We start from the raw sequence: 25,534 nt of genomic DNA, 5'->3' as shown, positions 1-25,534 counted from the left end.
TCCCGAAGCCACTCCTGCGTTGTCCTGGCTGTGTGCTTAGGGTTGTTGTCCTGATGGAAGGTGAACCTTCGCCTCAGTCTGAGGTCCTGAGCACTTTGGAGCAGGTTTTCATCAAGGATCTCTCTGTACTTTGCTCCGTTCATCTTTCCCTCAATCCTGACTAGTCTCCCAGTCCCTACCACTGAAAAACATCCCCACGGCAGGATACTGCCACCACGTCAAGGGGTCTAACTACTTTCCGAATGCACTGTATATGTAAATACGTGTATGTATATCTGGAAATCATGATCTTATTCGAATAGTGAAATAATTTCAAATGCCCATCCCTACAGTGCGATCCGGTAGAGTACAGTATAGTTAATTATATTGTACTCTAGTCTAGTGTGCTCTACTGTACTGTAGGCTTGGGCGGTATACCGTTTACCGGGGTATTTGGAAATAGCCACGGGATGATTTAATCAATACCGTCAATACTATTTAAAACTATTTATTTGACATTTTTAAATAAATAAATATATTTGTAGCTACATTTTAAGAAAATACTTGCAGTCAACTTGTGCAATACGTTAGGAGTTAACGACGTAATTTTTCATTATGAAGCTTACCAGTATTTCCGAGTCACGTGGTGTTTGTTAACAAGCACACAATGACGAGAGACCAAAGCCTTGTGAGTCACTCACTGTTGTACAGCATGTGCTACGGGAGCGTGCTAGTTGAAGTATGGAATTCACAACTAAACGTTTGCCAGCTAGATATCTTATAACTATTACATTAACTGTCTAAAATGTGCTAAATGCTCTGCAGTTGTGCATTTGGTTTGTTAATTTAGTAGCTAGTTAGCTAAGTGGGTAGCTTCTTCCAAAATCAAGCTTCGCTTGGTAGCCTAACACCAGAGGATCCCCTCCTGGAGCAAGAGCCATGTTGTCTAATACTTGTTTTGTGCGTGCAGCAAACTCTGTTTTTTGTTGTTGTTGATACTTGTAAAACTTGATACTTGTAAAACTTTATGAGCTGGGATATATGTCCTGCAAATAGTTTAGGTCAGAGGCCGTATAAAATGTTCGCAATGCACTCATTAGCATTCTCCATAGGATTTTACATGTACTTTGGATTTACTTCGGATTATAGAGGCTAAGGGGGGTTTGAATGTGTTCAGTGCCAGTATTACCAAAAATCCCTGTATGGTACATGAACAGTATGACAATCTGGATACCGCCCAAGCCTACTTGTACTAACGTCAACAAAACAAAGGAGATGATCGTGGACTTCAGGAAACAGCAGAGGGAGCACCCCCCTATCCACATCGACGGGACAGCAGTGGGGAAGGTGGAAAGTTTTAAGTTCCTCGGCCTCCACGTTACTGACAAACTGAAATGGTCCACCCACACAGACAGTGCGGTGAAGAAGGCGCAGCAATGCCTCTTCAACCTCAGGAGGCTGAAGAAATTTGGCTTGTCACCTAAAACCCTCACAAACTTTTACAGATGCACATCTGAGAGCATCCTGTCGCGCTGTATCACCGCCTGGTACGGCAACTGCAACGCACCGCAACCGCAGGACTCTCCAGAAGGTGATGCAGTCTGCACAACGCATCACCCGGGGGCAAACTACCTGCCCTCCAGGACACCTACAGCACCCTATGTCACAGGAAGGCCAAAAAGATCATCAAGAACAACAATCACCCGAGCCACTGCCTGTTCACCCCACTATCAACCAGAAGGCGAGGTCAGTACAGGTGCATCAAAGCTGGGACCAAGAGACCGAAGCTGTTTTTTAATCTCAAGACCATCAGACTGTTAAATAGCCATCACTAGCGCAGAGAGGCTGCTGCATATATACACAGACTTGAAGTCGTTGGCCACTTTAATAAATTGAACTCTAGTCACTTTTTAATGTCACTTTAATAATGTTTAGATATTTTGAATTATTCATCTCATATTTCCACACTGTATTTTATACTATTCTACTGTATCTCAGTCTGTCGCTCTGACATTGCTAATCAATATATTTATATATTCTTAATTCCATTCCTTTACTTAAATTTGTGTGTATTGGGTATATGTTATGAAATTGTTACATATTACTTGTTAGATATTGCTGCACTGTCGGAACTAGAAGCACAATAATTTCATTACACCCGCAATAACATCTGCTAAACACGTTCAGTTGAAGTCAGAAGGTTACATACACCTTAGCCAAATACATTTAAACTCAGTTTAAAAAAATATATATATTTTTTACAATTCGTGACATTTAATCCAAGTAATAATTCCCTGTCTTAGGTCAGTTAGGATCACCACTTTATTTTAAGAATGTGAAATGTCAGAATAATAGTAGAGGGAATTATTTATTTAAGCTTTTATTTCCTTCATCACATTCCTAGTGGGTCAGAAGTTTACATACACTCAATTAGTATTTGGTGGCATTGCCTTTAAATTGTTTAACTTGGGTAAAATGTTTTGGGTAGCCTTCCACAAGCTTTCCACCAGAAGTTGGGTGAATTTTAGCCCCTTCCTCCTGACAAAGCTGGTATAACTGAGTCAGGTTTGTAGCCCTCCTTGCTCGCACACGCTTTTTCAGTTCTGCCCACACATTTTCTATAGGATAGAGGTCAGGGCTTTGTGATGGCCACTCCAATAACTTGACTTTGTTGTCCTTAAGCCATTTTGCCACAACTTTGGAAGTATGCTTGGGGTCATTGACCATTTGGAAGACCCATTTGCGACCAAGCTTTAACTTCCTGACTGATGTCTTGAGATGTTGCTTCAATATATCCATATCATTTTCCTTCCTCATGTTGCTATCTATTTTGTGAATTGCACCAGTCCCTCCTGCAGCAAAGCACACCCACAATATGATGCTGCCACTCCCATGCATCATGGTTGGGATGGTGTTCTTCGGCTTGCAAGCCTCCCCCTTTTTCCTCTAAATATAACGATGGTCATTATGGCCAAACAGTTCTATTTTTGTTTCATCAGACCAGTGGACATTTCTCCAAAAAGTATGATCTTGTCCCCATGTGCAGTTGCGAACCATAGTCTGGCTTTTTTATGCCGGTTTTGGAGCAGTGGCTTCTTCCTTGCTGAGCGACCTTTCAATATAGGACTCGTTTTACTGTGGATATAGATAACTTTGTACCTGTTTCCTCCAGCATCTTCACAAGGTCCTTTGCTGCTGTTCTGCGATTGATTTGCACTTTTCGCACCAAAGTACATTTATCTCTAGGAGACAGAACGCGTTTCCTTCCTGAGTGGTATGACAGCTGCGTGGTCCCATGGTGTTTATACTTGCGTACTATTGTTTGTACAGATGAACGTGTTACCTTCAGGCGTTTGGAAATTGCTCCCAAGGATGAACCAGACTTGTGGAGGTCTACAATTTTTTTCTGAGGTATTTGGCTAATTTGTTTTTGATTTTTCCATGATGTCAAGCAAAGAGGCACTGAGTTTGAAGGTAGGCCTTGAAATACATCCACAGGTACACCTCCAATTGACTCAAATGATGTCAATTAGCCTATCAGAAGCTTCTAAAGCCATGACATAAATTTCTGGAATTTTCCAAGCTGTTTAAAGGCACAGTCAACTTAGTGTATGTAAACTTCTGACCCACTAGAATTGTGATACAGTGAAATAATCTGTCTGTAAACAAAACATGTCTGAACCGACTTGCCAAAACTATAGTTTGTTAACAAGAAATTTGTGGAGTGGTTGAAAAACAAGTTTAAATGACTCCAACATAAGTGTATGTAAACCTCCGACTTCAACTGTATGTGACCAATAAAGTTTTGTTTGATTTAAACTCTACTCTACAGTACTGTACTGTATTGTACTGACTAGGGATTTAAACCGGTAACCAGGATCCCGGGACATAAAATGACAAGACCCGGAAAATTACAAAAATATTCCCCAATGTGCACGAGTGCAACTCCACAAAATACACAAGCACAGCAGCTGATTGGAAAAAATTAAATATCACATTATTCAAACAGATTGTCACATGGAAATCTTTAGCCTAGTGTATTTATGTCACACAAAGTCGGTATAAATTCAAAGCACATAATTGATACTGCCAGACTGCACACAAAACCCAAATGCAGTTTAGAGTTCTCATCAGAACTGGAAATGTGATCCCGGTCGGACCCAATTCCGGTGAGCTGAAGCCCGAGCCCATGCCTGGTTTGACATCACAGAAATTAAATGAGCCGAACCTGAAAAAAAGCTATATTTCTAGAAAACAGTGTGCTATATTGATTGAAACTGGTGTTGAGAACAATGCGGCGGAGGTGGGCGGAAGCGGAGTGAGGAGACAAGGAAACAGTCATTGGGCCTAGACAACTCACTTCAGTAATGATCAACTGAATTATGAAAATATTTAAATAATGTAGGCTAATGCATTTTAAGGCATGTATCAAATTCTTGCTTATACTGAGTCTCCCAAAGTTATATCCAACTGTTTTGCTAATTCAAAGCAATAGTTGTGTGTGTGTGCTTACCTAGATGATCATTTCAGCACCGTTTTGACTGGGACAGTAAGATGAGTGGGGGAATCGTCTAGATAAATCAATCAATGTCAAATTTTTGTTTTCACTGAATCTCTGTTTGGATATGTGATAACAATTAAGCTTGGGAATTGTTAGCTAAGTTGAGGTCAGTGCTAATGATTTTTATTCTAGTTTGCTCATATATTAGCTGATTACAGTGATTGATTTTGCTAGCATGTTATACAAGTCTGCTTGCGCTTAACTCACATTAAGTAGCCTGTCCTTCTCCCGACCAAAAGCCTGTGACTTTTCAGATAATCACTGTCATTTTTTTTTTTACTGAATCTCAATCGTGGTTTCCAATTGGTAGTTAGTCTTGTCCCATGGCTGCTACTCCCGTACAGCCTCGGGAGAGGCGAAGGTCGAGAGCCGTGGGTACTCCGAAACACAACCGAGCCGGGCCGCACTGCTTCTTGACACAATGCCCGCTTAACCCGGAAGCCAGCCGCACCAATGTGTCGGAGGAAACACTGTACACTGGTGACTGTGTCAGGGTGCACTGTGCCCGGCCAGACACAGGAGTCGCTAGAGTGCGATGGGTCAAGAATATAACGGCCTTCCAAACTCTCCCCTAACCTGGATGACGCTGGGCCAATTGTGTGCTGCCCCATGGGTTTCCCGGTCGCGGCCGGCTGTGACAGAGCCTGGAGTCGAACCAGGTTCTGTAGTGGTACAGCTAGCACTGCGATGCAGTTTCTTAGACCACTGTGTCACTCGTAGTAGCCTTTATATAGCTTTATTTATAGCCTAGGCTATTGTCCTACCGTCCCAATCCTGACTCGTGTCTCGTATTGCTGCCCTTATGAGAGCTTCTGTAGAGAATATGTGATCAATAAATGGTATGAGAGTAGATATTGTAGCAGGTTCAAGGGTGTGGGGTTTCCACGTCACCAAGTTCAATAACCAAACACGCACAAGGAGCACAACTAGAATGCAAATTGGAAGTTTATTAGGGAGTTTTGCACACTTGAGAAAAGTGGGGAATTCACCATTTCACAGTCCACAATCTGGTCTCGTTGTCTGTTCCGTTCTCCAGGGATAATCCTAAAACGCAGGTCCTCAGCCAAACCGGTTCGGTGCACAGTGGGGGTAATCAGACAAATATTTCTCTCCTCACACTCTTCAACACATGCTTCCCTCTCCGTTCTCTGCCCCTTTGTGCAGGCCGCTTCCTCTTTTATCCCCATGTACTCCCTGGCTTAATGACCCATAGGCTCGCCTCGTTGGGGCAGGAAGTCCATATAAGGCTCAGGTTTGGAGCCAGTGGGCTGCCTGGTATCTTCCTTCAATCACCATTTCCCTCACCTCTCCCTGCCGTCTGCCACTATGGTAATTTTTTTTACAGAGTTGGTCTCCGTTAAGATACATTCATATTTAAAACATTTCCTCTTTTCATCTGCTGATCTGCTATGTGTATAATTGTCAACTCGATTTTGATAAATAGGAGATTTTCTGTCATTAGTTGGAGGTTATCTAGCAAACTTACTACTTTGGTAATTTGACTTTTGTTTGACTGCCGTTACAAAGTTTGTATCAATCGACAATGCTATAGCCTACTGAGAGTGTCGTCTGTGTGTCCTGAACGCGCACTCTTTCGAGAGAGCCTATGCCTACCGCTGAAATGCGCTGAATTAATTGAGGATAACTCTCAAAATTTATGAACGACCTGTTTCGCAATTCATAACAGTCATTGGCGATCGAAGTTACTCTATCATTACTTAACATCAGTTTCACTTGCTGTGAAATCTTTACATGGTGGTGTAGCCTAGTGGTTAGAGCGTTGGACTAGTAACCGAAAGGTTGCAAGATCGAATCCCTGAGCTGACAAGGTAAAAATCTGTTGCTCTGCCCCTGAACAAGACAGTCATTAATAAGAAGAATTTGTTCTTAACTGACTTGCCTAGTTAAATTAAGAAAAAAAATGCGACAGTCTTATTTTGGGAGAACCCTGGCACAGTGACCACATATTGGTTTTAAATGGGCACTTCAGATTTTTGAGGTATTTCCCGGGAATTATTCCCTATATTGAAATTAATATAAAAAAAGCTATATTTCTAGAAAACAGTGTGCTATATTGATTGAAACTGGTGTTGAGAACAATGCGGCGGAGGTGGGCGGAAGCGGAGTGAGGAGACAAGGAAACAGTCATTGGGCCTAGACAACTCACTTCAGTAATGATCAACTGAATTATGAAAATATTTATTAATTTGTTAGATTTCGGCAAAATATTAATCTATACTTTTCTTCATTGTACTGTACATTACAATACAATACCGTATAGCACTACAGTACAGTAAAGAAAAGTAGAGTAGAGTTTAGGTCAGTACTGTTCTCGGTCCTGGGACCCCCCTGGGGGCACGTTTTGTTTTTTGCCGTAGCACTACACAGCTGATTTAAAATAATCCAAGCTTGATGATGAGTTGGTTATTTGAATCAGCTGTGTAGTATTTGTATTTATTATGGATCCCCATTAGCTTCTGCCAAGGCAGCATCTACTCTTCCTGGGGTCCAGCAAAATGGTGGCAGTTATACATATTAAAAACATTACAATACATTCATAACAGATTGCTCAACATATTAAGTGTGTGCCCTGCAAAATTATTCAGCCCCTTTACTTTCAGTGCAGCAAACTCTCTCCAGAAGTTCAGTGAGGATCTCTGAATGATCCAATGTTGACCTAAATGACTAATGATGATAAATACAATCCACCTGTGTGTAATCAAGTCTCCGTATAAATTCACCTGCACTGTGATAGTCTCCGTTAAAGGTCCGTTAAAAGCGCAGAGAGCATCATGAAGAACAAGGAACACACCAGGCAGGTCCGAGATACTGTTGTGAAGAAGTTTAAAGCCGGATTTGGATACAAAAAGATTTCCCAAGCTTTAAACATCCCAAGGAGCACTGTGCAAGCGATAATATTGAAATGGAAGGAGTATCAGACCACTGCAAATCTACCAAGACCTGGCCGTCCCTCTAAACTTTCAGCTCATACAAGGAGAAGACTGATCAGAGATGCAGCCAAGAGGCCCATGATCACTCTGGATGAACTGCAGAGATCTACAGCTGAGGTGGGAGACTCTGTCCATAGGACAACAATCAGTCGTATATTGCACAAATCTGGCCTTTATGGAAGAGTGGCAAGAAGAAAGCCATTTCTTAAAGATATCCATAAAAAGTGTCGTTTAAAGTTTGCCACAAGCCACCTGGGAGACACACCAAACATGTGGAAGAAGGTGCTCTGGTCAGATGAAACCAAAATTGAACTTTTTGGCAACAATGCAAAACGTTATGTTTGGCGTAAAAGCAACACAGCTCATCGCCCTGAACACACCATCCCCACTGTCAAACATGGTGGTGGCAGCATCATGGTTTGGGCCTGCTTTTCTTCAGCAGGGACAGGGAAGATGGTTAAAATTGATGGGAAGATGGATGGAGCCAAATACAGGACCATTCTGGAAGAAAACCTGATGGAGTCTGCAAAAGACCTGAGACTGGGACAGAGATTTGTCTTCCAACAAGACAATGATCCAAAACATAAAGCAAAATCTACAATGGAATGGTTCAAAAATAAACATATCCAGGTGTTAGAATGGCCAAGTCAAAGTCCAGACCTGAACCCAATCGAGAATCTGTGGAAAGAACTGAAAATTGCTGTTCACAAATGCTCTCCATCCAACCTCACTGAGCTCGAGCTGTTTTGCAAGGAGGAATGGGAAAAAATTTCAGTCTCTCGATGTGCAAAACTGATAAAGACATACCCCAAGCGACTTACAGCTGTAATCGCAACAAAAGGTGGCGCTACAAAGTATTAACTTAAGGGGGCTGAATAATTTTGCACGCCCAATTTTTCAGTTTTTGATTTGTTAAAAAAGTTTGAAATATCCAATAAATGTTGTTCCACTTCATGATTGTGTCCCACTTGTTGTTGATTCTTCACAAAAAAATACAGTTTTATATCTTTATGTTTGAAGCCTGAAATGTGGCAAAAGGTCGCAAAGTACAAGGGGGCCGAATACTTTCGCAAGGCACTGTATATCCTTGTATGTAACAATGTCACATGGATATTTGAATTCCATTTAGAAATAATTCAAGAATATTATAACCATGCCCATCCCTAGAACCCACCCCATCTCTGTTGAGATGTAGTGTTTCAATCAAACACCAAGGCCTGTTCTGAGCCTAGCACATGATTTGAGAATCTACTGTTACCAACACTTAAATCATTTCTACTCTAGCGAGTATTCTTTTCTTGCCTTGGCATTTGTCATGCTTCTGTGATATCTTTAGGGTGTATATTACTTGTACATGCTATTAGACTGTCAGTAAGTGACCTTGATACATGATCATGCTAGATGTATAATGGTGTGTCCTCCTACCTCTTAGCTCTTTTCAGTTGGTCGTTGGGCATAAGATGTCGGAGGGTAAAGGCTGTAAATGACACACTACTTTACCTCTTTAAGCTCGGCGGACAGAGCATCCAGTCCAACAGCCCTTGCTGAGACTATTAGATATGAAGTGGTGCTCTGAGCTATGCCTACTTCTTTCTTCGTGTCTGTCTGTGTGCAAATCACAAACAAAAGTTTGAACCACTTGATCGTTTCCTGTTTTTTGTTTTGTTTCTCTGGGTGTGCTTCAATTTCTCAGCAGTGGCCTCAGGGGCAGAGGCCTTAATGTGTTGAAAACAACAGTTCACATAACAAGCCATGCTTGTGATCCGGAGGGTCATAAAGGTCTCTTTTCATTCTCTGTCAACAGCCAAAGACATTGCCAATGAAGTGGAGGCCAACGAGAAGGCCAGGAACCAACTTCAGGGGAAAACCAAACGTGTACGTACCAATACCTGATCACAGCATCTCTGACTTGTGCCACAGGACCCCCGGATACTTTTTGTTGTTCCCAACATGACATAATGTTCAATAAAAGGCATTGTCCCTTGCAAATAACCTTGTCTAGTGTGTTCTTGAAATGCAAATGATCACTCTACAGTACGTTTTTTTGTTTGTCCAACTGTGTTGCAGGTCATGGACTTCTCAAAGAATCAAAGTGTGGGAAAGATCGACGAGATGCATTCAACTTACAGTAAGTCATTTCTGTGGTGCACTTCCACCATTGATCTGTTGTCAGTGGGAGTCCAATTCTGAAAGCCTTTTCTCTATTGACTTCAGCACTGCGTTGTGTATTATTGTCTACAATGGATGTGTGCGATATTGACTCAGTTGACAGTGGATCCCTGTTTTGTTCCTCAGTGAATCTGAATGATTACTCCTGGTGAGGGATTGGCATGGAAATAGTTTAGTTTAGCAGCATCACTGGGCTCTGAGTGTATTCTCACTCTTGTGTTTGTATTTGCACTGGTGCAAAGTCTTAGATTCTGAAACACTGCAGTGTGCGTTAATAGTTTAGAGTGCTTAGTCATTGCAGTCCATTCCACCAGTGGTGCACTCACTTTAGTCCTTGTAGCAGTTTAGCAGAAAAAGCTGAGAGCTGTGAAGTGAATCAGGCCACAACCCAAGAGAAGAGGAGTGGCTCTCACATTCACAGATTGGATCAAAATAGTGGGAGTGCAACAGGTTTGCATCATTGATCCTGCTTCATTATGTGGGGAGGCCCTCGTATGGCTAAGGACCAACTCCGGCGGAGAGAATCGCCAGGATGACCATACGCTCCCCTGATAGCTATGTTACTGTATATCTGAGAAGGTCTCTGTCTGGAGGGGCTGTTTGAAAGTGCACCTGAGGGAGTGGAGATGTGCTGGAGATGTGATTAAGCATCAGGGACTGTCACTGCAGCAGACATGAAGAGGAGGGAAATGTTTAGGTTTGCTGGGGTGTTTCAGTGTCTCTTTAGGGAATAACTCTGAAAAGTAATAGACTTTACCCAGCAGGAGGAAACTGAGCCAGATTGTGTTTGCTTTACCGGACAGAGGGAGAGACAGAGTTTGTTAGTTAAAGTGCTGTGATGGCAAGAGGAGGATGAAAGGTGGGAGGAACTAGAAATAGCTTGGTGGAGCTAACTTTGAGAAAGAGGTATATTGAAATATTAATGGCACCTCACAGAGGGGTGTTCTATAAATAGCTGGTGTGCTGTGATAACTGATCCGTCAGGCCAGGGTCGGCCCGCGCAAGTAGTATCGCGATACCACAGGGAAAACATTTAGTGTCCTAGAGTCCTGTTCGCTCCGTCCCCTGACTCCTTGTTACCGTTTTCTTAATGTTCGTGCTACACAAAATATTTTCTCCTCAATACAACACCTTGAGATGTTTCTACAACTTGATTGGAGTCCACATGTGGTAAATTCAATTGGTTGGACATTATTTGGAAAGGCACACAACTGTCTATATAAGGCCCCACAGTTGACAGTGCATGTCAGAGCAAAAACCAAGCCATGAGGTTGAAGGAATTGTCCGTAGAGCACCGAGACAGGATTGTGTCGAGGCACAGATCTGGGGAAGAGTACCAAAAATGTACTCAGCATTGAAGGTCCCCAAGAACACAGTGGCCTCCATCATTCTTAAATGGAAGAAGTTTGGAACCAGCAAGACTCTTCCTAGAGCTGGCAGCCTGACCGAACTGAGCAATGGAGGGAGAAGGGCCTTGGTCAGGGAGGTGACCAAGAACCCAATGGTCACCCTGACAGAGCTCCAGAGTTCGTCTGTGGAGATGGGAGAACCTTCCAGAAGGACAACCATCTCTGCAGCACTCCACCAATCATGCCTGTGTGGTAGAGTGGCCAGACGGAAGCCACTTCTCAGTAAAAGACACATGGCAGCCCTCTTGGTGTTTGCACCTAAAGTACTCAGACCACGAGAAAACAACAATATTCTCTGGTCTGATGAAACCAAGATTGAACTCTTTGGCCTGAATACCAAGCGTCATGTCTGAAGGAAACCTGGCACCATCCCTACGGTGAAGCATGGTGGTGGCAGTATCATGATGTGTGTATATTTTTCAGCTGCAGGGACTGGGAGACTAGTCAGGATCAATGGAAAGATGAACGGAGCAAAGTACAGAGAGATTGATGAAAATCTGCTTCAGACTGGGGCGAAGTTTCACCTTCCAACAGGACGACGACCCTAAGCACCCAGCCAAGACAACGCAGGAGTGACTTCGGGACAAGTCTCGGAATGTCTTTGAGCGTCCCAGCCAGAGCCCAGACTTAAACCCGATCAAACCTCTCTGGAGAGACCTGAAAATAGCTGTGCAGTGATGCTCCTCATCCAACCTGACAGAGCTTGAGAGAAGAATGGGGTAAACTCCCCAAATACAAGTGTGTCAAGCTTGTGGCGTCATACCCAAGAAGACTCGAGGCTGTAATCGCTGCCAAATGTGCTTCAACAAAGTACTGAGTAAAGGGTCTGAATACTTTGCTTTGTCATTGTGGGGTATTGTGTGTAGATTCAGGGGGGAAAAAAACAATTTAATCCATTTTAGAATTAGTGGAAAAATTCAAGGGGTCTGAATACTTTCCGAATGCACTGTATATTCATAACGATCTGAATGTCATTGTGACAGGAAGATAAAAACACTGCATGAAACCTTTACTCTTCAGTAAACAGAGCCACACAGACTGTCCCTCGCTCACACAATCTGTCTCCCTCTCTCTCATAAACACACACACCATTCTCTCTCCCACAAACGCATACACACGCTGCTCCCAACTTTAAAAACGTTAGGCACCAAACAGAATTTAAGGAGCACCAGAAAGAGAGATTTTTGATATAGTTTAGGCATACATTCAGCCTATATGATTCCTACAGTACCTTTTGAAGCCCATGTTATGAGTAGTGAAGCAGACACATTTCCTTTCTTCTTGTGCCAATCAAATTTGCCCAGAACTACTGTCAAGTTAGCAGGTTATTAGCTAGGTAACATGACAGAACAATGTTGTTTATCAAACCAATACTTAGTGACCCATAATTTATTTAAAATGGCCCATGACATGGTTTGTGAAATTGTATAAAATGCGCACAAAAAATGTAGCTCCAGTAATATGGGTCATATTTTGTTTTACTGTTTGAGCTAGAGCCTTTGCTATGAAGCTGCAAGCATACCTGTTGCGCAGTGGTACTCTATTTGTCCTCCCTGTCAGCGAACTTGCAAAGCCTACTCCGACTGGCCTGTGCTCTTTGTTATATCAGCTCTGCATGCTGCTCCAGTGTATGAAATGTACAAATGTAACAACAGAAGACTCATCAGGGAATACATCCCCATGTGCTGTCACGGACCAATTTTATTTTTTAAAACTGATTGAGAAATGTGCAGGAAGAGCAGATGGAGAGAAGCAGGTGAGTTATGGCTGGAAAGGGAGGCGTATGTGCACATGAAAGTGAAGTGGACATTATTGGACCGACACTTACCAGAGACTAGTTTGCTTAAAAATATTCAACAGAATTTTATATACAAAACTGTATTAACATTCTATAAGAGGAATCAGTGGGATCTTTACTTTGGTTGAGCTAAAATGTATTTGGTAGTATCATATTAAACGGTACTACAGTATTCTAAAATGTTGGTATCATGACGTTTTAGTACCATGATATTACCTTGGTACCGGTATACCGTGCAACACTAACACACAGTAGACAGACAGACAGATATAGACACACGCATACACAGGAACACAGAGTGCTGGCCACATGCAGTAGGTTAAAGCAGTCTCGCTATCGCTTCCAAACGTGAGAAAGATTGCCACTCTTAATGAATGTACCTTCCACCCTCAGTGTGTTACTGTTGTATTATTGAATAGCTGGACCATCGAACAATGCCAAACCAAACAGATCTCTGTCAATGGAGACCAGTGTTATTATTTCCCCTCAAAAGTAAGCTGCAGCTTGCTCCTGTGCCCTTGGCAGGTTATGGTAGTAATCTGTCAGCCCGGGGCCTTCCCAGGGGCACACTGAAATGATTGTGGCTCCACACTGCTTAACATATACACTATACAGTGTATAACACCATATGTACCTCATACACTATTTTCCTCTGCATGTGTTACTCATTCATCAAACATCTGAGATGCATAATAAGCCACTTATTTGTACTGAGGCAATCAAAGCTAAATAAAATTGTATTTGTCACATGCGTTGTAAACAACCGGTGTAGACTAACAGTGAAATGCTTACTTGTTGGCTCTTTCCAATAATGCAGAGAGAAAGAAAATAGAGAAATAATAGAAAAGTAAAACACACTATAATAAATACACAATGATAACTTTGACTTGGTACACCGTGTATATAGCAATGTCCCAGGGGTAAGAAGTAATTGAGGTAGATATGTACATATAACTAGGAATAAATGGACAGATAATAAACAGTAGCAGCAGCGCATTTTATCAGTAATAAAAGTTAGTGCAAAAAGTGTCAATGCAGATAGTCCAAGTAGCTATTTGGTTAACTATTTAAATAACTATTTAGCAGTCTTATGTCTTGGGGTAGAGACTGTTCAGGGTCCTGTTGGTTCCAGACTTGGTGCATCGGTACCGCTTACCGTGCGGTAGCAGAGAACAGTCTATGAATTGGGTGGCTGGAGTATTTGACAATTTTTAGGTCCTTGCTCTGACACCGCCTGGTATAGAGGTCCTGGATGGCAGGGAACTCGACCCCAGTGATGTAATGGGCAATACGCACCACCCTGTAGTGCCTTGCGGTCGTAGGTCAAGCAGTTGCCATACCAAGCGGTGTTGCAGCCAGTCAAGATGCTCTCAATGGTGAAACTGTAGAACTGTTTCAGCCCCCCTAGGGGGAAGAGCCATTGTCGTGCCCTCTTCATGACTATGTTGGTGTGTGTGGACCATGATAGATCCTTAGTGAAGTGGACACCGAAGAACTTGAAGCTCTCGACCCACTCCACTACAGTCTCATCAATATGAATGGGGCTGTGCTCTGTCCTCCATTTCCTGTAGTCCTCAATCAGCTCATGTCAGTGAAATGTCTTTCTTGAAAACTCAAAACCCAACAATGCATAAATCAATAATCAGTTCCAATACTATATTTACAGTCTGCAGGGATACTGGAGTGTTGGAGGTAGATGTACAGTGGGGCAAAAAAGTATTTAGTCAGCCACCAATTGTGCAAGAATTCTGGCTCTCACAGACCTGTAACTTCTTCTTTTAAGAGGCTCCTCTGTCCTCCACTCGTTACCTGTATTAATGGCACCTCACGTCATGTCTGGAGGAAACCTATTACCATCCCTACGTTGAAGTGGCAGCATCATGCTGTGGGGATATTTTTCAGCGGCAGGGACTGGGAGACTAGTCAGGATCGGGGTAAAGATGAATGGAGCAAAGTACAGAGAGATCCTTGATTTTAAAAAACTCCAGAGCTCTCAGGGCCTCAGACTGGGGGGAAGGTTCACCTAACAACAGGACAACGACCCTAAGTACACAGCCAAGACAACGCTGTAGTGGCTTCGGGACAAGTCTTTGAGTGGCCCAGCCAGAGCCTGGACTTGAATCCGATCAAACCTCTCTGAAGAGACTTGAAAATAGCTGTTCAGCGACGCTCCCCATCCAGCCTGACAGAGCTTGAGAGGATCTGCAGAGAATAATGGGAGAAACTCCCCAAATACAGATGTGCCAAGCTTATAGCATTATACCCAAAAAGACTTGAGGCTGTAATCGCTGCCAAAGGTGCTTCAACAAAGTACTGAGTAAAGGGTCTGAATACTTATGTAAGGAATAATTTCATTTTTTTATTTGTATGTGTAAAATATGTTTTTGCTTTGTCATTATGGGGTTTTGTGTATAGATTGAGTGCAAAAAAGCTGTAATGCAATTTTCTTTTGATAAATTCAAGCGGTCTGAATACTTTCCGAGTGCATTGTACCGTATACCGGGTATTTGGAAATAGCCACGGTATGGTTTGTCAATACCATCAAGACCGTTTAAACTTTTTTTTGCTTTTGAATTTTTCTATTCATTTGAATATTTGTAGCCTCTTAAATAAATACCTGCAGTCAACTTGTACAAAATGTTAGAAGATAAAGCAGATTGCGTTCTTCATTTCACCTGTCACATTATTTTAAATGTATATTTCTTATGCGATTTCTGCGTTAACGAGACCCCTAAGTTAAAATTGCTAGTTATTTAGCTCAGTAAGTAGCTGAATTAATAAGGCAACGGGGAATCATATTGTGTTGGCTTTCTGCCATGTTTGAGAAGTCAATGCCCTTTGGATGAGTTATCTGTACAGCTGCCATCTTTTGATTTCCTTGCGTTTTTTTTCTCCTCTCCAGTCTCAGCCTGTCTGCTCCTCCCCCATCTACTACAAGCAGAGCAAGCAGGCCCGTTGCCCTGGCGACTCCAGATTCCACACAGACACAGTGTGTACACACTCTGCTCCAGAGCCAGTACTGTTCATTTGCAAGATATCTCATTAATATTCACTTGTAAATGTCCTAACTCACCAAAAATGACATTCGGTAGCTCCTTCCTATATATGTACGACTTTGAGATGGAATGCCTGTCTTTGCAAAAAAAAAAAAAGAATTTGCGCTCGTTAGCAAATTTATCTAGCAACCTCCATGAAAATTCGCTATTACTTTGAGGTGCTCCTGAGTGGTGGGGTGTTCTAAGGCATTGCATCTCAGTGCTAGAGGCATCACTACAGACCCTGGTTCGATCCCGGGCTGTATCACAACTGGCCGTGATCGGGAGTCCCATAGGGCAGCACACAATTGGCTCAGTGTTGTCCAGGGTTTGGCCAGGGTAGGCCGTCATTGTAAAAATAAGAATTTGTTCACACTCCTAGTTAAATAAAGGTTAAATTAAAAAGAATATATTACTTGTGCTAATTTTGGGCATCTATTACCAGAATGCTAATAATGGGCTTTTTGCAGGATTTTTTAATGCATTCTTGTGTACTAAGCCGGTAATACTGTAAATCCTTGTGCCAACGCTAGTTAGCATTGGCTCGCGAAAGTACCTCTAACTTCCTTCATTCTGGACACAGAGACATTCATCTGACTCTGGGGAAGTAGATGAAGTAGAAAAATCATTGCCAAAATCCCAACGTGTCTCTAAGATATTTGAAATATGTTCAGTGTTATTTTCACAATTTTTCACATTCATCTGCATAATTTAAATCTAACATTAATTTGCACGAGACACAGTCCACTTGATCAATAGTTATTGCTCTAGTATCTAATGGTGCCACTGATGCTCATGACATTTATAGTGCAACCAACTGGTCTGGTGCAGCCATCTAAGGTTGCAGTGACGATATTCACACAGCTTCTAGGGACATGTACATAAGTTTCACATACCAAATTTCATGGCCCCATGTGCATCGGTTCAGTTCTTATAGCCCTGGTGTGATATGGTGCCATCTAGTGGCTAACTTTGAATGCAGCAACTAATAGAGTTTTTCATATCGTCATACCGTTCTTCTCTCATCCCAGGATTTACAGTATTACCGGCTTAGTACACAAGGGAGCGCCAAAAAAAACTGCAAAAAGCCAGATGGTATCTACTAGCATGTTCCATCTTTTATTGAACTGTTGCTAGAACGTTTTCGTTTAGAGACCAAAATGTTTAATAAGGTATTAGAAAAAAACACTTGCCTTTTTCTGTCAACTCTGACAACCATCTTGTCTTTCTGTCATTCTGATTTCCAGAAGCCGCAATTTCACCTCAAACTGATTAAACCCCAATTTATTTTGGTCTTATTGCCATCAAGTAAAATATAGCCCTCTCGTATGCCTCCATGAATCCACAGTTTTGCACACCCATTATTTTTCTTTTCTCTTAAAGACTATTTGCACTCCCGCCATCAAGTAGTATTTTGGAAGTTTCACCATTAAAGACATCTGTTTGATGTTGTCCATGAAAGCTGCTCTCCTGAGCTGGATCAAAGCCTGAGACAATAAGGCCAGATAAAGGTCATGATGATGTTCTCTTTTTTCTTCTCTGCTCCCTTTTTCTCTCTTTCTCTTTGTGCAGCTGAACCCATGTTTGGAGGCAGGTCGTTGTGAATTTTTTATCAGTGGTGACATTTGCGCAAGTTGCCCATAGAGCTGTCGTTGTGTGGTTGACGGACGGTTTACCTATAAGGAGGTGACGCCATGATTGGAGTCACATCAAACATGGCATTTCCTGGAGACAATCCTTGTGCTACTGAGGAAGATGTCCTCCGCTTTAAGTCAGTTACTGGAACAAGCAAGGCAGCAGTATGGGTCTTCAAGAATTGCTGACAGGATGTCACACAGATAATATTTGGAACAGATATCAGTCAGGTCTTGAGCTCATTTAGATATAAATTACTGGTTTGATAATGATCTATATTTCTCCATGCAACTGTTCTTTCTTCATTACAGCTCAGACTCAAACTACAGCCAAGAAAGTGGTTTGTCGCTCTGGGGCTGCATATGAAACTGATTTCTTTAGCTACAATACTTTGGTAGCAGGCATTGTACGAATTAGCATTAATTTACATAGAACACCCCTGTCTACGAAACAAACAAGTGGTGGAAATTAATTAAATTAAACTATAATTTGCTTCATGTAATATGCAGAATGAACGTTAAATAGCTTGTTGTTATATCAAACCCGACAAATAGCCATGAGCAGGGTCTTGTATTAACATGTAAATGAGCCATGTGGTGAGTAATCAACCCATGGATTGTGAGCATTCACCTTGGCTCTCTGAATACTGCTCTAACTGAATGGTGTAGTTCACGGAAGTTCTATTTTTATTCCTCCCAAAATATTCTAATATTCAATGTCATCAGAACATGTCCAATAACATGTATGTTCTTTGACCTTCATTTAGTGTACGCACTCGAGACTCTTCAAGGTGGAAACCTGTCAAAGCCAAGTCACAAAGTCTGATTCAGTCACTGGTCTTCTAGGCCTAATCTGAGTAAAAAGAAAAACGAGTATGTCTTTTGTTTGAAATATTTATGCCTCGGAATCCAAAACGCAATGATAGCCCTTTTTTGTTCTTGCTTTGTGAAGTCTGCGGATAAGCAAGCAAACCGGTGAAATGTATCGGTGTTCTGCAGCTGAATATCTCAAGTTGGTGAATCTGGCACCTTGGTTTTACTTTATAGTACATGTGCAAACAGAACAGTACTGCTGAGTTGGGGTTCGGGGAAAGGTGGCATGAAATGGAGGGCTAATGCGGACCATGCAGTAGGACCATGCAGCTGTAGAGCACCAGCATCCCCACAAACACACACACCTCAACTCAATTTACTGTAAACATTGGACCTGCTGGAATGTTAGGTGCCACAAGGCTGGCCTAAGCGGCTGCAGCCAGGGTCCAGTGCTTTCAGAAAATTAGGATTTACAGTATCTACTATGTCCTTTGATATGAGAATGAATTTCTGGTCTGGTCTTGGAGATTTATTTGATTGTATATACTGGTTTTCTGTACAAGATATGATGGTGATCTGAATGAGATTCTTCTGAGCAGATTCCAGAGGATCTATCCAGATGATCTGCTGTAGTCACATAGTCAGATCATCAGAGGTGAGTGGATGTTAGTTGTGCTCAGGCTGAGAGAACACAATGTCCTGCATTACACGGCTATAACAGGCATGTCAGAGGAAAGGAATCTCATAATGAAATCACTTACCTACAGGCGGTTGTAATTGAATTCTGGCCCGGGTGCGTGTGTTCTGTGTTTAATCTGGACTACTTTGGGCCTAAGTTGTATTGACAGGACACATGATACGAGGAGTTTAATTGGCACAATAATAAAATAGGGCTGTACAGTACCTTATTTTACTATGTACCAGTATTTGACGCACAGACCGGTTTGGGTTTTTACCTTACCTTCTATAATGGTATTTCAATGTTTGGTTTGTAGAATGTGATGCGCAACACCAGTGCTTGTAATGTCCGTTTAATACTTTACTCCGTTTGCTACATGTAGTCTTTCTCCCTCTCCTCCTGCTTGCCACTTCCCACACCATGCCCTGACCCCTGTCACTCAAGGAAAAACCAGTTGCTCAACTTTCATGCAGTTCACTCTGCTGTCTGGTCTGCATGGTCAGATAGATGCAGAAAGACGTTGGTGACAGCGATGCTGCTTTCTACAAGCGTTCTATAACTACATTATTAGTTTATGTATCTTACTGTCTGCAAACTACTGTCTTAGGTCCAAAAGGCTTCTTAAAAGCTTCTACCCCCAAGCCATAAGACTCCTGAACAGCAAATCAAGGGGCTACCCAGACTATTTGCATTGCCCCTCCCCCCTCTTTATGCTGCTGCTACTCTCTGTTTATTATCTATGCATAGTCACTTTAACTCTACCTACATGTACATATTACCTTAATTACCTCGACTAACTGGTGCCCCTGCACATTGACTCTGTACCGGTACCCCCTGTATATAGCCTCGCTATTGTTATTTTACTCCTACTGTTTAATTATTTGTTACTTTTTATGAAACATTTTTAGTTATCTATTTTTCACTTTACACTTACTTTTCTTAACTGTATTGTTGGTTAAGGGCCTGCAAGTAAGCATTTCACTGTAAGGTTGTTGTATTCGGCGCATGTGACAAATAAAATTTGATTTGATTTGCTAGTTTGTCTAATGCTAATCGCTAGAATTGAGTGGGAAATGTCGATCAATGTTATCAAAACCATAGAAACTCTCTGTGGCAAAACTCCCCAATAAAAGGAGCTGGAGGCGCCTGAAAACTCGGAAAAATGCGTAACAAAGTCGCTAAATAGGCAACACTGGGATAGGCGAAACATGAGTATGTTAGCTAGCTAGCTATTTTCGTTTGTTGGATTGAACAGTATAAACAATCAGAATGGAGAACGCCCCATTGAAATCACGTATTTGTGTTGCCACCTTAGGGTCATGAACTACTCATAAAGCATATTTAGAACTTTTATTATTCAGAAACAAAAAATACTGCCAAAAAAACAAATAAAATGATATTTTGGCCATATCACCCAATCTTAGAATGAAACATCTTTTCAGTCAAATCTGTAACCAGGTATAAGGTCTGAGTATAAATATTTTTAGGATAGATCTCTCAGATCCATTGTTTTGCAATAAAAGCCCTGAAATTGTAATTTCATACTCTTTGTTTTACATTCTCTGGAGTTTGTGCTCAGTTCTATTATTGTAATTTTTCATATTGTTTTTTGTTGGCTGAATTGAACCCGTCTGTTTCTGCACTCAACTTGAATGCCTTCTGCTGACTTGATCCAATAGCTTCGCCTGCCTTAATCGTATTGGTTTTCATTTGTGGTTTAGCTCATGTTTTAATGAGTTTGTTTTTCCAGCAGAAACTTGCGGTTTAATTTGATCTCTTATCATTTAACTGTTTCTGTGTAGGCTGATAAGCTCTCGGAGAGGCCTTTTTATGGAGCTCACCCTCGTCTGTCTATCATATTAGTAAAACCCTTGTCTTTTTTCTTCTGCTATTTAAAACAAAAACATCCTCACAAACCTCCCATGACACACTGTCCTTTACCATCACTGCAACTGAATATACGGCTGTTCTCAACAATGTACTCAGAGAGGGGTCCTGTATTCTAACACACCAGACCTTACATAAACATTGGTTATCTTCCAGAGCGCGTGCCTCTAGTTATGATATAATAAGCAGGGGGGAGTTTGTATGATCGGTGCCTTGATGTATCTGGGTCTTAAACCACGCTTGTTTCTCCGTGTTTGGATGTGGGTTTTTGTATAAAAGGGAATCAAACTGCAGTTCTCCCTCTATGCAACATTCAGAAACAGGATCTGTCTGCTTACGTGTGTTACTGTGTATGTGCATGTCTGATCTCTGCATGCCTAACCTGGCTTCTTACCTCTCCTTATCTGTATTACAGGGAGGCAGCATAACAGTGATTTCTCCTGCCTTATCGCCCAGGTCCGGGGTCGCCTGGAAAAGACCAGGAAGAGGGAGATGAAACAGAAAGTGAGGGATGAGGGAGTAGAGGAGGACCGGAGAGCGGGCTCCAGCTCTGCAGGTACCACCGTAACCCTCATTAACATGTTGAGCGGATTAAATAAGGGTTAGCACCGTCGCCACGGAATATTTTACAGCCCCCAGCCTCCCCAGCAGAGCTCATAGTCCATAAGCAATTTACAAAAGGAGAGAGACGCAGGGACGGTTTCTATATGAAGAACCCTCTCTGTATTCCTGTTCAGGGGGATTTGCTATCACAACCTTCACATCGTCACTCAGCCCCAGACCTCTGATGGCTTCTCTTCAGGTGGTCACTGTTGATCAGGGCCAGGGTTCAGCTATACACCCAGCAGCATGGCCACAAGGCTGTTTTCTCCCCAAAATGTTTTTTTTTAATCCTTTGCATCTTATGTGAATTTCCAAGATGGTGTAGCAGTTGGACGTGTCTTTGTCTTTGTCTTATCCCGTGTAAAAAGTCATTTTTTTTCCTCCCATATATACTTTAATCTCAGTTTCTATCTACAAACTAAATATACTTTCCTGCTACCCGCCTCACCCAATGTGGTACAGATCTGCTATTTTTATTCCTTATAACCTGAACCTCCATCAGGAGCTAGCCAGCTAACTAGCTACTAGCTATCAGTCTTTGTTAGCCACGGTTAGCGGTCTTCACCTTTAGCTAGGACACCAGCCAGCTTTAGCTCGGACAATACCTGCCAGTCTGCACAGCACAATATCAACCCAGAGCATATCGGACTGCTTCTCTCTACCACATCACCGGATTCCTGCCGCAAGCTCTGGACCATTTACCTCGGATCATCCCAGCTAGCTAGCTGCAATCGCATGGCTACTGTTAGCTAACGCCTCTGTCCTGAAGCAAGCACCAGTTAACCTTGGGCTAGCCTTGAGCTAGGCCCATATACCAGCTAACTTATTGGGCTACAATACCTCTTTTGCCAATTGGCCTGGACCCTTTATTGTTAACACAGAGCCCTGACGATCCCTCACGACTGGTCTGCCGACGTAATCATCCAATGTGGTTTCAACAGGCGTTTCCATTGCGATGTCGCCAAAGACCCATCCGCTAGCCCCGGCCCGCTAGCTTTCTGAACGCCGTTGTCGCCCACTCGCCTAGTGTAGTAGCGACTACCGAACGGCTCCCTGACTCACCTATTGCTGCTCATTGGACAAATATGATCACTCGGCTACACAGCTGATGCCTGCTGGACTATTCACAAACTCGGTACCTCTTTTTGTTTGTCTGTCGGCCCCAGCCTCGAACTCAGGTCTTGTACGTACCCAACTGACCCTCTCTGCCCATTCATTTCCATTTATTAATTGCTGTCTTAGCTCTCCCGATCAACACCCGTGATTGCTTTATGCCTCTCTCTAATGTCAATATGCCTTGTCAACTGCTATCTCGGTTAGTACTTTTTCTTTTATTTCATTGTAGAGCTCCCAGTCCCGCTCAACATGCCTTAGGTAGCTCTTTTGTCCCACCCTCCACACATGCAGAGACCTCACCTGGGTTAACTGGTGCCCCCAGAGATGCAATCTCTCTCATCGTCACTCAATGCCGAGGCTTACCTTCACTGTACACACACCCTACCATAACCTCGTCTGTACATTATGCCCTGACTCTATTCTACCACGCCCAGAAATCTGCTCCTTTTATTCTCTGTTCCCAGCACACTAGACGACCAGTTCTTATAGCCTTTAGCCCTACCCTTATCCAACTCCTCGTCTGTTCGTCTGGTGATGTAGAGGTTAACCCAGCCCCTGTAGCCCCCAGTACCACACCTATTCCCCAGGTGCTCTCATTTGTTGACTTGTGTAACTGTAAAAGCCTTGGTTCCATGCATGATAACGTCAGAAGCCTCCTCCCTAAGTTTGTTTTATTCACTGCTTCAGCACACTCCTCCAACCCTAATGTCCTAGCCGTGTCTGAATCCTGGCTTAGGAAGGCCACCAAAAAGTCTGAAATTTCCATCCCCAACTACAACATTTTCCGCCAAGATAGAACTGCAAAAGGGGGTGGAGTTGCAATCTACTGCAGAGATAGAACTCTGCAGTTTGAGCTTCTACTTTTAAAAATCCACCTTTCCAGAAATACGTTTTTTACTGTTGCCACTTGTTATAGACCCCCCTCAGCCCCCAGCTGTGCCCTGGACACCATATGTGAATTGATTGCTCCCCATTTGTCTTCTGAGTTCCTACTGTTTGGTGACCTAAACTGGGATATGCTACAATCTAAACTAGATGCCCTCAATCTCACACAAATTATCAAGGAGCCTACCAGGTACAACTCTAAATCTGTAACCACGGGCACCCTCATAGATATCATCCTGACCAACTAGCCCTCTAAATACACCTCTGCTGTCTACAGCCAGGATCTCAGCGATCACTGCCTCATTGCCTGCATCCGTAATGGGTCCATGGTCAAACAACCACCCCTCATCACTGTCAAACACTCCCTAAAACACTTCAGCGAGCAGGCCTTTCTAATCGACCTGGCCCGGGTATCCTGGAAGGATATTGACCTCATCCCTTCAGTAGAGGATGCTTGGTTGCTCTTTAAAAGTGCTTTTCTCTCCATCTTTAATAAGCGCCCCATTCAAAAAATGTAGAACTAAGAACAGATATAGTCTTTGGTTCACTCCAGACTTGACTACCCTTGACCAGCACAAAAACATCCTGTGGCGTACTGCATTAACATCGAATAGCCCCCGCGATATGCAACTTTTCAGGGAAGTTAGGAACCAATATTCACAGTCAAACAGAAATTTGCATCCTGTCGCACAAATCTCAAAACGTTTTGGGACACTGTAAAGTCCATGGGGAGGCAGGGTAGCCTAGTGGTTAGAGCATTGGACTAGTAACCGGAAGGTTGCAAGTTCAAACCCCCGAGCTGACAAGGTACAAATCTGTCGTTCTGCCCCCGAACAGGCAGTTAACCCACTGTTCCTAGGCCGTCATTGAAAATAATAATTTGTTCTTAACTGACTTGCCTGGTTAAATAAAGGTAAAATAAATAAAAAATAAGAACACCTCTTCCCAGCTGCACACTACACTGAGGCTAGGAAACTGTCACCACCGATAATCTACAGAAATGTAGTATTTCAATAAGCATTTTCTACGGCTGTCCATGCTTTCCACCTGGCTACCCCTACCCCAGCCAATAGCTCTGTACCCCCCGAAGCAACTTGCCCAAGCCCCCCCGCTTCTCCTTCACCTAAATCCAGATAGTTGATGTTCTGAAAGAGCTGCAAAATCTGGACCCCTACAAATCAACTGGACTAGACAATCTGGACCATCTCTTTCTAAAATTATCCGCTGCAATTGTTGCAACCCCTATTACTAGCCTATTCAAATGCTTTTTTGTTTTGTCTGAGATTCCTAAAGATTGGAAAGCTGCCGCGGTCATCCCCCTCTTCAAAGGGGGAGACACTAGACACAAACTGTTACAGACCCATATCTATCCTGCCCTGCCTTTTCTAAATTCTTCAAAAGCCAAGTTAACAAACAGATCACTGACCATTTCAGATCCCACTGTACCTTCTCCACAGTTTGGTTTCCGAGCTGGTCATGGGTACACCTCAGCCACGCTCAAGGTCTTAAACTATATCATAACCGCCATTGATAAAAGACAGTACTGTGCAGCCGTCTTCATCGACCTGGCCAAAGCTTTCGACTCTGTCAATCACCACATTCTTATCGGCAGACTCAATAGCCTTGGTTTCTCAAATGACTGCCTCGCCTGGTTCACCAACTACTTCTCTGATAGAGTTCAGTGTGTCAAATCGGAGGGCCTGTTGTCCGGACTTCTGGCAGTCTCTATGGGGTGCCACAGGGTTCAATTCCTGGGCTGATTCTTTTCACTGTATATATCAATGATGACGCTCTTGCTGCTGGTGATTCTTTGATCCAGCTCTACGCAGACGACACCATTCTGTATACTTCTGGCCCTTCTTTGGACACTGTGTTAACAAACCTCCCAACGAGCTTCAATGCCATACAACACTACTTCTGTGGCCTCCAGCTACTCTTAAATGCTAGTAAAACTAAATGCATGCTCTTCAACCGATCGCTGCCCGCACCCGCCCTACAAATACCTAGGTGTCTGG

The 25,534-nt window shown here is 42.7% G+C and overlaps 1 protein-coding gene across 4 annotated transcripts in view; it reads left to right on the top strand.

Moving 5' to 3' along the window:
* The window catches only part of rad18 (RAD18 E3 ubiquitin protein ligase), a 76,656-nt gene that overhangs the window by 17,002 nt on the left and 34,120 nt on the right, over positions 1-25,534 (top strand). For all 4 annotated transcript variants that reach the window (XM_024377306.2, XM_024377300.2, XM_024377291.2 and 1 more), the window contains 3 exons: positions 9,296-9,366; positions 9,559-9,619; positions 21,331-21,471. In XM_024377306.2, coding sequence (XP_024233074.1) covers positions 9,296-9,366; positions 9,559-9,619; positions 21,331-21,471 — 273 coding nt within the window. The remainder of the gene's footprint in view (positions 1-9,295; positions 9,367-9,558; positions 9,620-21,330; positions 21,472-25,534) is intronic.

This window comes from Oncorhynchus tshawytscha, linkage group LG02 (genome assembly GCF_018296145.1).
Source record: "Oncorhynchus tshawytscha isolate Ot180627B linkage group LG02, Otsh_v2.0, whole genome shotgun sequence".
Classification (NCBI taxonomy): Eukaryota; Metazoa; Chordata; class Actinopteri; order Salmoniformes; family Salmonidae; genus Oncorhynchus; species Oncorhynchus tshawytscha.
Note: the sequence above shows the minus strand (reverse complement) of the source record. Positions and strands in the feature narration are given on the sequence as shown.